Source organism: Anguilla anguilla, chromosome 2, assembly GCF_013347855.1.
Source record: "Anguilla anguilla isolate fAngAng1 chromosome 2, fAngAng1.pri, whole genome shotgun sequence".
NCBI lineage: Eukaryota > Metazoa > Chordata > Actinopteri > Anguilliformes > Anguillidae > Anguilla > Anguilla anguilla.
Window position 1 is genome coordinate 21,496,364 of NC_049202.1, and position 14,509 is coordinate 21,510,872.

A 14,509-nucleotide genomic window follows, 5' to 3' on the forward strand; every position below is an offset into this window, starting at 1 on the left:
TAATGTCAACCTATACTTCGTTGAATTCATGCTGTTAAAAAAAGTATATTCCAGCTTTCACCACTAGAGAGCAATGAGGCATTTTCTCCTTGTGAGATGGGTAGACATGCCTGCCAGCTCTCACCTTATCAGACCAGCAGAAGCGAGAGAGAAACTGCCTAGCTAGCTTTTGTCCATCTCTTTGATTCCCTGTTATTCTGGTTAGTAAGTACACGTATAGGTGCTCAAGATAATTACAATGTGATTTAAACTGTGTAGTCGTCCCATATTAAGATCAGACGGTCATATTTTGTTCTTTTGGGCAAAATAGCCACCTTCCCCACTAGAGTGAAGGTGGCTAATTTACCTCCGGTCACAAACACATCGGTTATTGGCCGTTAGCCGTTCAGTTTACCATCTTTGTACATTTTTTAATGGATCCCCTGTAATGTTATTTGCTTTCTGAGGCTCCTGTCATAACGTTAAGATGTTTATTAAGTGAAGTTGACTGTGTATTTTCCCAGTTTCAAGCTCATTAGCTTCATGTTAATTCAATCTAACTAGCCTACTCCCCCCTTTCCCACTGTCTTGAAACAAGCAAATGAAATGTTCCTGAATGAATGTGATGTATAAATAAAGTTTTCCTGGGCATTTATATTTAATCCAGGGGAACACTACTGGCTGCACCTTGTAAATCCCCCAGAGCAGTCAGCTTAGGCACATTATCATCTCTGTATTTGGACTCTGAGGACAAGAAGACTGAAGACAACAAGTCTGATCAGCCAGATTGTTCCAGTTTTGAACGACATGGGGTGTGTTCTGTCCAAAGTTCAGCGTAAGTGAAAATATCAGACTGACAGACAGAGTCTGTAAAATGGAGGCTAAAGCTTTGATTCCTGAGGACGAGCTCTGTTGCTCTGTATGTTGTGATATTTTTAAAGAGCCTGTTGTCCTCCTGTGCAGCCACAGCTTTTGTAGAGAGTGTCTGAAGCAGTACTGGGAAAAGAAGAGCTCTCGAGAGTGTCCCATCTGCAGGAGAAAGAGCTCTGTGGAGGAACCTCCGGTAAACCTGGCCTTAAGAAGCATCGTGGAGTCCTACTTAAAGCAGAAGACTGAGAGAGAAACTACCGACAAGAGTGACGCTCACTGTCCTCTTCATGGCGAGAAACTTCTATTATTCTGTGAACATGACAAAGAGCCTCTCTGTGTCATCTGTCAGACATCAAAAAAACACAGATACCACCCGGTCTATCCAGTGGAAGAGGCTGCACTGGAGCTGAAGGTATTCCATTTTGAATATAATGTATTTCATATTTTCATCACAATCAAATATGAGTAAAATATCTCTGTGTAAAACATTCAGTTCTGACGGACGGCTGTGGTATGAGGTCTTGTAAATACAGTCAGTCTGGCCTCCACTTCCACTCACAAAGACAGCAACAGGAACAAACCTGCTGATCAGGCAAAACAGGAAGAGGCAGGACTGTATCTGAAAGTGTTTACAACCATTAAAACATCATGTATATTAAACTTTCACTGTAAGGCTTTATGAATAAAATGCAAGCGTGGTTAATCTTGATTGACAGTTGTGCTTGGGGGCCTTTTACAGAGAATATGGCTCCAAACATGAACACTGAAATACACAGAGCCATTTTAGAAATGTATAGCAATAATATGTCAAATTAGAAGTACTGACAGGACAAATGGAGACATCACACATGGCCTTTAATATAACAAAGGTCACAACCTAATAGAATTACTGTTAAATATTCTGTTATTTGCTTGGGAAGAGAACTGAGCAACACAGAGGAAGTAAAGAAATACACAATGACTGGTGGAGACAAGAGCTATACATATGCTCAGAAAATTATTGTACCAATAAGTCAAATCAATTTTAGAAGTACTTTAACATTTCTTACGGTATACTATAAAATATATGACATTACAACCCAGCAAAAGTTATTTTTTAATCCTATATGCTGTAAAATTTGACTGGTTTAATTGTTTTGAAAATGCATCACATAAAATGTTATGCTGTGTTATAAGTACTGAATGTTTCACTAATCTTTACTTAATTTGTAGCAGGGATATTTTCCTTACTACTTCTCCCATGTTCTTAATAAGCTGTTGTGACCTTCACTTGTATTGCAGCAGGGGTATTACTGTGCCATTTGTGTCTTTCTGGAAGTGATAACTGATTCATTTAACTCCAGGAGGAACTCAAGCCTGCACTTAATGTTATTAAAGAAAAACTGAAGAGGTTTACTGATGTTGAAGAAGAATGTAAGGAAACAGCAGAACATATCAGGGTAAGGAAAGTAATTAAGAATACTTTCTAGGTACACAAAAATACAAAAGCATTGTATTTGGTTTATGTTGTGTGTGACAGGTATAAACACACTGGCTGCCACACTTAAATAACAAAACATAGTTACATTATTCAAGTTTAAAACAGTGTGTTTGAATTCCAGTGTCAGGCCCAGCACACAGAGAAGCAGATAAAGGCAGAGTTTGAGAAGCTTCATCAGTTCCTGCGAGAGGAAGAGGAGGTCAGACTAGCTGCTCTGAGGGAGGAAGAGGAGCAGAAGAGTCAGATAATGAAGGAAAAGATAGAAAACATCACAGGGCACATCTCCACTCTTACAGACAAAATCACAGCTATAGAGAAGGCCATGGACACTGAAGACACCTCCTTTTTACAGGTAGGAGCTTGATTTATTGTAATTCAGTATGCTGGTTTGTGGTTATTCACAATATTTGGCCGTGTTCCCTTACTCTGCACCAATGCAGCAGTAGCCTACTGTGACAGTGTCAAACTCAGTGTGCAGGTGTTCATAGAGATGCATCTACTCATTTTAAAATGTCATCACTTTTTTAATTTTTTTTGTTGTTGAATTTTGTGAAAAATTGGTGTCACAAGAAAGTCAATAAAAAACGTCAGCCCTGCAGAGTAGGACATGTCCTGTATAATTTACACAAGGCCTCATTTTAATTGTCTTTCACCATTGTGTCCTCTATAATAGCAATGACACTGTACACTACATGCAGGTAACTGCTACAAAGTTCAAGACGGATGGAACTGCCTGTTCACTTTCTAGATTTGCAGTCATTTGATTCGGAGTTGCTGAGAAATATTCCAGCCACATGGTAGCCAAATTAATGATCAACAAAACCTGCCCAGCATATTTATACACAACCATGAGAATGCTGGGATGTTCATTGCTTAATTATCTCAGGAGTCACACCTGTGTGGAAGCTCCTACTTTCAATATTCTTTGCATCCTTCATTTATTCAAGCGCTTCCTTTATTTTGACAGTTACCTGTACGTTACAGTACCTTCATTCATATTTGCTTACTGTTAAAATTACATCACTTTTATTTGCATTGTTTTTCACTTATTATAACATGTCTCTCATAATGGTCTCTACAGAGTATGTTTATACATGTATACATCTTATTACAATTGTGCTGTTGTGTTTTTCAGAGCTACAAGAACATCAAGGAAAGGTATGTAGACTCTGACCTATTTTCAAGTGTCTGTTTAAATCTCTTTAAACCCTAAATCTGGGGTGACATAACTCAGGAGGTAAGAGCGGTTGTCTGGCTGTCGGAGGGTTGCCAGTTTGATCCCCGTCCTGGGTGGGTCATGGCAACCTTTCACCGTTGGCGTGTGAGTGTGTGTGTGAATGGGTGAATAAGAGGCATTAATTGTAAAGCGCTTTGGATAAAAGCGCTATATAAATGCAGTCCATTTACCATTTAAATCTTGAGTGACTCCTGCTTGTCATTACAGAGCCCAGTGCACACTGCAGGATCCAGAGCTGCTCTCAGGGGCTCTGATAGATGTGGCCAAACACCTGGGCAACCTGAAGTTCAGAGTCTGGGAGAAGATGCAGGAGATGGTGCAGCACAGTGAGTATCTGGGACAAAAGTTGAAATCACATTATTTGTGAGCATTTAATGAAAACATCAAACTCCAAAACCGAACTGTATGGTGTGAAAGAAACAGTACAGAATCATCCAGTCTCAGTTCCCGTCAAGTTTAGGAAGATTCTGGGGCTGCACTGCACTGCTCTCAATTTAATATCAGAAAACAAGCAAGCACAGAATTAGTAGACTATTTAAAACTTAATTAAAACTGCAGTTTGTAAGTTTGGAGAAAATAACTAGTGTTACGACCGGCTCGAAGGGCCGCAACAAACAAGTCCAATGTACCAAAAAACAATCCAGAAACTAACCTAAAAACACAAACTCAGACATTTATTAGAATAACCAACAAACTAATCACAAACTAAAACAAAGGAAAACCCACAAATTTCAAACAAAACGATCTTCACAAAAATTACAAACCCAAAACAACAAATCAAACCACACACCAAAGAGATCTAAAAGAAGATCTCTCAAAGAAAAGAACTCTACACAAACCAACAAACACAAACCACACACCAAAGAAACCCCAATGAAGATCTCAAAGAAAGAACTCCCCTGCTTCATACTGCAGGGCTTATGTTCGCCATCGGCAGGTGGAGGCAATCAAGCAATTAGGCAATCAGGCAACTACCTCCTCCTGCACCACCCAGACCAGCAGAGGCAGGTGACGTAACACTAGATTAAAAAAAAAAAAAAAAAAAAACATTCAACCACCTCCCACCCCTCCCCTCAGCTCTCCCTTCAAGCCCTTCCCTATAAGGCCTAATTCATATCAGGAACTATTAGCTGTGTGAATTACGTGCATGAATGAATGAATTAATTCTATTATTGCGTCATGCATCACACCAATGCCCAGCCCACATTGGCTTATATGACACCAACATTTTGCATATAACAGATCCAGAGTAAATCATAAACCTATTAAAATGCAACAAACACATATCTGATACATATGCCCTGTACAAAACAGTATAGACTCCATAACCAAACCTTCTTATCTTCTTTTTCAGGTTTTTGCAACATATACATTGTTATTATTTATGTAATGAAAACCTGAAAAAGAAGATAAGAAGGTTTGGTTATGGAGTCTATACTGTTTTGTACAGGGAATAAACAAACAACCCATCTTGCCTTCTTTTCCAGGTGTTCGATACAAAGTTAGCCATTTTAAAAACGTCAAACTTAAATAGCAATTTTTCATCATCCCCACCCCCCCAAAAAACTTCAGGATTTCGTTTAGACATTTCATGGGAAATTGGTGCTCTTAGATCATCATAATATGTACAGTACAGCATAAAGTTGGATTCATTTTCAATTTCACCCAGATCACATAACAGACATAGTCTTTTTTCTTCAACTACATCATTAGATCTGCCTACCTCAATAGCCAGAGGAAGGATACCGGTTTGTAACTAGGCAACCAGGGACCTTTGGCTTCTGGTTAGGTATGCCATAACATATGGTTCAGGGCCATAGTTTTGCTTAACATGAAAATATGTCCTTAATTTTGGTTTTAGCAATATATTATTAGACCACTTTTCTTCAAAGTTTGATAAAAGCTTATATTTAATTATGTTAATATTACACCGCAAGTTATTTCTGTAAATATATTGTAAATCAACTTCCTCAAAAAATGCATCAAGTTCTTTTGTCCATGGGGTGTTGTGTAATTTCACCCTGAATAGCTAGAACTGGAGCAAATTTATGTACCCCAAGAAAACATTGTATGGATCTGTTCTGAATAGAATTGCTGTTTTTTGGATTCTTTAAAGCCCCATATGCCAGCAGCATAATTCAGTACAGGAGAGACACAGGCATCATAAAGTTGTGAATATGTTGAATAGCCAATATCTTTGCACACTTTCAATTTATAAATCACTGAGCCTAACGCTCCTCCAGCCAAAGTCACTAGGGATTTTATCCCCCCCTCTTAGGTCATAAATTTATCCAGGGCAAACCCCAGGTATTTATACACATATGCATATTCTAGTGGTGATGGTCCAAAAGTGATATTTTGTGTACTTCTTGCTGTACCCTTTTTCCTGAAATGCATTATCTGGGTTTTACTCTGATTTATTGTATTGCATTGAATTTGTTATGATATGTGTTCATTTATTTAATTTCATGATGCAAACAGATTTAGTTTTTAAAGCATAAATCGCTATGACTACCGTGTATTCGAAATCAAAACAATGATATACAGTTTCCCATGTATGTGACATAATCTGAATAGAGTGTTTGAAATGTGCATCTTCTCACAGCCTTTTAAATATCATTTTTCTTGATATTTCAGCTCCTGTGGTGCTGGACCCCAATACTGTACGTGCCACTGTCTCTCTCTCTGATGATCTGACCACTGTGAGACACACAGGTACAGACCAGAAATATCCTGCCAACCCAGAGAGGTTTACCTTCACTGTGAGTGTGCTGGGATCTGAGGGATTTACCTCAGGGACACACAGCTGGGAGGTGAAGGTTGGGAATAAACCTGAGTGGGATATAGGAGTGGTGAAAGAGTCCATCTGTAGGAAGGGACGTCTAACATACACCCCAAAGAGAGGATTCTGGGTCTTAATGCTGAGGAATGGTGATGAGTACCTTGCATCTGGAGTTACTGACCTCACACTGAAGAGGAAGCCCCAGAGCATCAGAGTGCAGCTGGACTATGACAGGGGGGAGGTGTCCTTCTTCGACTCCAGTGACACGTCACTCATTTACACTTTTAAAGACACATTTACTGAGACAGTGTTCCCATACTTCTCTCCATATTTGAAAGGAGATATGAATGACAGACCCCTGCAAATATGCCCACTGACAGTTTCTGTGAAAGTGACGTCAAACCAGTGACGGTATTTTTTTTTTTTTTAAATAGATGGTGTACTTTTAAGGAATGTTTGTTGTTTCTAATCTGCTTCAGCATACCTTACCTGGTTGCTGACTTGGGTACTCTGGAGTTGACTTGCTGGAGATGTGAATTGTCCAAAGGGAGCTGGTTGATGGCCTACCAAAACCAAATGGAAGGCAGGCACACACAGAGCAAACAGTGGCCATTTGGTTAATGTAATCAGCCTCAGTATGCATGAATAATGATTTGGGACAGACCAGAGGAAGTGCAAAGGGGGGTGTTTTAATAGTCTGTCAGAAGAGAGCAGACATGCATACAGAGGTAACAGTTACTGCTTGATTTCCTGCAACCTCATTTCTAGATTTTATTCTGGAAAAGGGGTACAAAGCTGGTGCTTGAACAACACTGTATTGTAACTTACCTGCGTTGCTCTTACCTTGTTCTTTCATGCTGTAGAGGATACTCTTTTTGCTTGTTAATATAAATTGGTATTGATCTAAACTCTTGAACTGCAAATATTACTTCATACGTAAAGAGTACTGTAGAGGAAATTCATTTAATAATTATGATGAATTAATTTAGTATGTTTTGGGTTTTGCTTTGATCTGAATCACAAGACAAAACATTTCATGTAATTTTTATACATAAGTCAAATGTGCTTTTTATCAGTTTTTATTCGTTTTCCATTGTAATTGAAAAAAAACAAATTGGTGTACAATCAGTCTTGGTAACATAAAAACAGATAAATATAAAACATTCAAATAAAATTTGATATAATGTCAATAATATAAATACAGATGCACTCTTCTGGTTAAATCAAATTATTTTATATATGATCGATTTCATTCTTGGCTATATGGGTTTATATTGCAGTGTACAAGCTTGAAATGCATCATGAGCTCTCATTAGTTTTATACTAGCAGTCTCCTGTGCTCTTTCATTCCTGGGTGGATAAGTTAGTGTATAAGCTTGAAATGTTTGCGTATCGTGAGCTCTAGTCAGATTGATTGCATCAGTTTCCTGTGCTTTTCGGATTTTACTTTACAGATGCAGTGAAGAATAAATTCACCCTGTCAGCTCCATGCTGTAGGATTTTCACCTGAGCCTTCAGTAGCCTCACCTGCACACCTGCCATCGGTGTAACGGTGTGGGGGTGTTGGAGAACCAGAAGCGCCGAATATAGGGGAACGAAAAGCTAACGCTACCGGAAGCGTTAGCCACAAAGTCCCGAAGGACAAAGGAAGGGGAACACCCGAAAGTAAAACACAAAACAAATAAGATCCTTGGGAGAGCAACTCCCGCACACAAAGGATCCTAAACAACAACAAAAAACACGGAGTAAAAAACCACTCCGAAGGACCCCCTTGTCCAGCTGTAAAACCGGCTCGCGAAACCAAAAGCGACACGTGAAAACCAGGGCGAAAAAAGAAAAGGACCAGTGGTACAGAGGCGAAGCTCTGGTACCAAACCCAAAACTGGTCTCAAAAGAAAAGACAACTGAGTAGCAAAACTTATTCAGCGAAAAGAAAACCCTGAGACGCAGCTCAGAAAAACATAAACAAAATACATTACCCGGGACAACGTCCCGATACCCACCGGCTCACACGAGCTCAAAATAAAAGTATAAATGCTCTTAAGGTGTCAGAATGCGCTCACTGCACTAAGAGACTGACTCGCCTTAAGAGGACACAGAACCAACCACAACACAGTTCAGTAAACCGTCCACCGAGCACCTATACCTCTACCGTACCGGCTTTGTGTTTAACAGGATTTTTCACAGAAGCGCAGATGGCTGTTCTGTCAGTGCTTATAAAGGCACCTCCCCAGGTGAAAATAATTGGGAAATCAGACACCTGGAACAAATCAAGAACTTCTCAAAGGCCAGGTGCCTTCTAGTGGCAGCACAAGGCCACTACACCCCAGAACCATGACAATTGGTCTCTCATTCCCTTTCATTGACTGACAATTATTACATGACAGATACTGTTTTAGAATAGCCAACCATACTTACATAAATGATTTACACAGTTTAACTGATTTTACACGATTATTTTTTGTACAAGGCAATACCAATAAAAATACGTATTCAAACACAACCCCATATTTCTCCCAATAATTTCAGAATTGTCCATTATTCTACTGCTGTGGTTCACTGAAACATGAATAAAATGAATGTAGTTTTACAAATCAATATTAGTAAAAATACAACACAACCTTATTAATTAACCCTCTAAAACCTCATATCTCCAACGTCCCTCATGATGGTCATAACCCCACTCCTGAATATTTGATAATAATATTAATAAATGGTCAATTATGATTAATTGACATATTCATCAAAAGGGCAAGCCACACTGTAATTTGTTTCACTATTTTTTTTAGTTTTGAGCATAATTTAGATTTTTAAATTTTGTTGTGAAGTTATGCCAGTGAACATTTATTTGTTCAGAAAAACTACATTTTATTATTAAAGCTTAATTCATTTCTTTATGGTTTTCTAATAATTAAATTAAAGTTTTGTTAATAAAACAACTCATATTGTTTTCATGTTAGTTTGCATAACAATCAAAAAATTTAAAATAGTTAAGCTTGAGTGCCTTGAAATTTTGAGTGTTTTAAATTTTTTGACACTGCGTAATCTAAAAGAAAACAAATGTATAACAGTCACAAAATAATCGGGTGAAAAATATGTTGGCAGTTTTGCCCAGAAATTTGTTCAGTTGTTTTATATTTTATGGGAAACCAATGTTTCACTTATTTTGTCTATCCCTGAATGTTTTAGTACTGACAAAGGTCAACAGTCATTGCTTTCATTTTTTTATGTAATGGAATTTTTTAATGATGTTACAACACTAATAATAAAAGTACTATTTCAAGAATACTATTTCAGGATTACAGTTTTGTTGCAGGGTACCAATGTGTTGCATTGAATAGGACTGTTGCCTCACAGCAAGAAGTTACTGTGTTCAAATCACGGCTGCATGTCTGCCAATCCTACACATGTGGAGATGGGTTCCAGGCCCAAACAACCCCAACTGGGAGTCCGCAGTATATGGGAAGGAGGGATGGAAAGAAAATTTCAGCCATGCCTTGTTTATTGTTTTACCCTACTAACACCTTTATCTTTTACATTGACACAGTGTAAAATTATTAGTTTTATAAACTTGGTCATTTGTTTTTGTATTTTAGTGGAGTAATAAAATATAGTTAACAAAACTGGAAATATTCTGTCAGCCGAATAACACAATATGAGTAAATGCATAATATTTTTGGTCACTGTGCCATCATAAAAACTTTGTGGATTACAAATTCTAAAAAGAATTTGTAATCCAATCAAGTTTATAAATTGTAATCCACAGAACCCTGAACCTTGAAAGTTGAGGAAACTTAAGACTGCTATTGTAATCAGTTCCTAAAAATGTTTTTTTTTTTTCATAGTGCCTATAACTGTGGCTTCCATTAGACCCCACACACAGTATATCCTCCCCCTTCGTCTAAGCACACAAGTAGTGTAGCGGTTGGCACAGACTCCCATGACCCGAGTGACCCAGGTTGATACTGGATTTGTTGCTCACTGTAATCGCAAGTGTAGGATTTTTTTTCGAACTGTTAAATGATAAATTATAGATTGTCTTTATAAACGGCAGCATTTATGAAAATAGGCAATTCGTCTGAATGAACTAATATATTTAATCATGGTTTAATCCTTTCAAAATGTAAAGCCTGGCAACTGATTCCCATACACACTCCGTTTTCCAAGAAAGCGCCACACTGTAAAAAAGTAAAAAGAAACAATGGTATTTGGTAAATGGTATATTAAATGGTATTTAACAGCTGTTAAATAGCGGCATCTAGTGGCACGGTGGGAGACTGAAAAGTGATAATGAAACTTACAGCTTTAACCTGTGGTTGGTCTATACCTCATCTGCTTCCTGATCAATGCCTGTCCATACTACCAAACAGAGTAACCACTGGGACTGTAATTATGCAATTACTGACTCCAGGCTGATAGCATGCAGCTTAGATTGACTGCTACCTTTAGTGGAACTGGCTTGTGTGGACTCTGCAAAGTTTAGTAGGCTGTTCAGTAAAATCTAACAACCCTGCTGTCCCTATAGTGTGTACAGTCCACCAGCACTAAAATAGCTGTGTTCCAGTCAGTTCATATAGACTCTGGACTTTTTAAAGAAATGCATCTCCATTGATATGTAGCTGATTTTTATTTGGAATAAATGTTTCTTATTGTTCAAATTTCTTGGTTGCAGACCTACTATGTCCACAACCATAGAAAATTAAATAACGCAAGCCAGTGCATTGTTGAATTACCCTCAAAAAGTAAATCACAGGACCCTGTGATTTCAGTACCACCTACAACAGCTACACTTTCCTGGAGGAGAGTGAAAGATGACCACTGCATTTTATCCAGCAGATGGCGCCAGTCTACCACATTGAATTTTCTTTCATAACCGCAGCGCCAGCCATTTGTTGTTAATTCATTTGCTTAACACGTCATTCATTCCAGTGACCATAAAAAAGATTTTCAAAAATAACATCTTTTGATATCTGTGGTTAATAAAAAAAAAAAAAGAATAACTGCAATTATTTCAGTCTGCATTTATCTGCATTTTTAAAACATCCACACTCATGAAGTTTATCTTAAATAGGAGAGGAAATTCTTTATTAGGAATAACCCCTTGAGATGTACCATCTCGTTTTCAAGGGGGTCCTAATATTAAATATTAAAGATAATATTACAAGCTTAAATAAGGTTTCAGTCATTGTATAGCTCATTTTATGAATGTACTTTTTCCAGTGACCATAAAAAAGACTTTCAAAAATAACACCTTTTGATATCAGTGGTCATTTTTTTTTCAAATTGAATAAGTGCAATTATTTCAGTCTGCCTTTGCATTTTTAAAACTTCCAGACTCATGAATTTCCTCTTAAAGATAATATTACATGCATAAATAAGGTTTCAGTCATTGTATAGACCGTTTTATGAATGTACTTGATGATATAACTTCATTTGGCTTATGACTGCATGAGGTTTTCCTCCCTACAGACAAAGGTCATGGGCGGGTAGCAGATATTTCTTGCCGTGTTTCTTGATTCAAATGGTGACAGAGAAGATGGGGAGAGACACATGCTGCTCCAACACTGATCGTTTTCCCTCTTTCTTTCTTTGCTCTTCCTTCACGAGCGCACACACACACACACAAATATATGTAGAAACGTAACGCATAAGCACGGACATGTACACTCAGATCATCATCATCATCATCATCACAGGCATTTAGCAGACGCTCTTATCCAGAGCGACTTACACAACTTTTTACATAGCATTTTACATTGTATCCATTTATACAGCTGGATATATACTGAAGCAATGCAGGTTAAGTACCTTGCTCAAGGGTACAACGGCAGTGTCCTTACCCGGGAATCGAACCTACGACCTTTCGGTTACAAGCGCAGTTCCTTACCCACTGTGCCACACTCCGTCCTTTTACAGATACACATGTAAACTCACATGGGTACACATACAGACACATACACACATGTAAGTATGCACAAGCACGTGACCAAGTACAGATGCATGCATGAAAACTATGCCATACATGCACACATACACGAGCATGCTCATGAACATGCATATTTGCATGCGCAGTAAATACACACACACACACACACACACACACACGCACACACACTCAGACACCACTGTGCATTCTATTAGTTAACGGGGTCTTCCTGCGACTCCCCTTTTGTGCCTCCTATGGGCTGCTGTATTTAAGTGTGTGCCTTTGTTTGTATGCATGTATGTCTACAGATTTGTGTGGGTTCTGGCAAAACATTCCCATGTAAAATCAATTATGTGATACAAGTCATTTCAAAAGGGTTGCATGATGGTTTAGTAAACAAAGAAAGTGAATGACTGCAGCACACTGCAATTGAAAGGTCACCTGCTCTGCCCTGCTGTTTGAGCAATATGGAATGTTGAGACACTGGTTGCTGTACCACTGGTTGTATGTAACACACTGATCAGTTCTTGCTGTTCAATAAACTCCCTGTTTCAGGAGAAGTTTGTAATGGATTGATAAAGGGCAAACATCACAAATATACCCCAGGCCTAATGTTACATTAAAAAGTGCCATTGAGTTGTCATCTCTGTGGTCTTCAGATGGTGGTGAGCTACAGGACAGATGAGGGAGCTGTAGTTTCTGCATCTCCCACAGTTTCAGCTCCTGGGAAAAAAATTCTTCAGTCATCAACTGTAGAGGTCATCCTTGGTTTACCGTGTCCTTTGCAATTGCTGAGCTCACCAGTGCTCTCTTTCTTCTTAATGATGTTCCAAAAAATTCATTTTGATAAGTGTAAGGTTTGGCATATGACTTCTCAGCCTCATAATGGCTTCCTTGACTTTCATTGGCACAACTCTAGTCCTCATGTTGACAGCCACCAATAAGAGACTCCAAAGGCAATCAAAAGCCTAGAATTAAGACTAGATACTTAAAGCTCTCTTATGCCTGCACTACGATAGCAAATGAACACACGGGAATAATCAAAAACACCAGTGAAACCATTTGTCCCAAAACATTATGGTTACCTGAAATCTATAAAAAGTGTTGTAATTTCTACATTGTAAAACCAAAATGAGCAAAAATGCTCTTTCAAAAAGGGTGAAAGTCTGCACTCTAACCATGTGTAAATAGTTTGATTACAAATCTCAAATTGTGGAGTACAGAGCCAAATCAAGAAAAATTTGTTATTGTCCCAAACATTATGGAGTTCACTGTATGTGAGCAATAGTGCCAGAATGGCTAATAACATTCCCAGGCCAGTGTAACCAAGCTCTAAATGTTATGTTTCACATTGCTAATGTCCTGTAGCCTAATCAAGGCTTGAATTCACAAACTGACACCATGTACGAAAAAGCCAAGAGCTACAGTGAAACCACTAACCTAAATTCACCAAAACACGCCAAGTCTATTTCTGCAGGGTAGTTACATTTCTGATAATTCAAGGAAAACTCATTTTTAAAAAAAATATTTTCTTGAATTTGTATGACTGTAGTGTCTTACATCTCCTATAATTGTTTTAAAAAATGTCCCAAAACCTTGCAGCTCTGCTTAAGGCGGGTTCATAAATCTAATTAGAGCCCTAAATTATGGCCTAATGATGGTCAGCTGGCAGAATAGAAAAGATGGTCAACTGGTGCATGTCTTTAAATGTGTGCACTTTTGTACGTTGCTTTGGATAAAAGCTTCTGCTAAATAAATGTAATGTAACATAATGGGTGAAAGACGTCTGCTAAGGGCTTCAGAATATTAAACACATGGGTCTGCTGTCTCCCAGAGCCACAGTCAATGACCACTGTCAAAGATTTTCTACACTTTGTAGAGCCTTATTAGAACACCACTAATAAGCATATTGTGTAAGTGGAAGCCAGTTCCTTTCACTGTATAATAGTCTAGAACTACCAAATTTCAAATGGCCATTTTGAGAACTTTCAATCTGGATTTAGGCCGCATCATTGCATTGAGACAGCCTTTACTATCCTTCTGCATGGTCTTCATATAAACACAGATTCAGGAAATATTTCCATATATGTACTAATGGTTCTCAGCACTGCATTTGACACTGTTAACCACAAAATATCATTAGATTCATTAGAAATGTAAACTTAAATTTGTTTAAGACCTACAAAAGCACTTTATTTCTACTGGTTATTTTGTCTCTGAAAGGCCCAGTGTGTC

The 14,509-nt window shown here is 38.2% G+C and overlaps 1 protein-coding gene across 1 annotated transcript; it reads left to right on the forward strand.

Annotated features, from left to right (window-relative positions):
* Nucleotides 1-779: 779 nt before the first annotated feature.
* LOC118217906 (tripartite motif-containing protein 35-like) lies at nucleotides 780-6,771 on the forward strand. The gene is made up of 6 exons (XM_035400102.1): nucleotides 780-1,261; nucleotides 2,193-2,288; nucleotides 2,451-2,681; nucleotides 3,465-3,487; nucleotides 3,774-3,892; nucleotides 6,204-6,771. Exons 1-6 carry the CDS (start codon nucleotides 854-856, stop codon nucleotides 6,755-6,757), a joined length of 1,431 nt encoding a protein of 476 aa, XP_035255993.1. The 5' UTR covers nucleotides 780-853; the 3' UTR covers nucleotides 6,758-6,771.
* The last annotated feature ends 7,738 nt before the right edge of the window (nucleotides 6,772-14,509 follow it).

Excerpts from the sequence above, each read along its gene's own strand:
- LOC118217906 (XM_035400102.1), top strand. The coding sequence starts at position 854 with ATGGAGGCTAAAGCTTTGATTCCTGAGGACGAGCTCTGTTGCTCTGTA. Across the intron at positions 2,682-3,464 it reads AAGACACCTCCTTTTTACAG|AGCTACAAGAACATCAAGGA; the intron begins GTAGGAGCTTGA and ends TGTGTTTTTCAG. Across the intron at positions 3,893-6,203 it reads GCAGGAGATGGTGCAGCACA|CTCCTGTGGTGCTGGACCCC; the intron begins GTGAGTATCTGG and ends TTGATATTTCAG.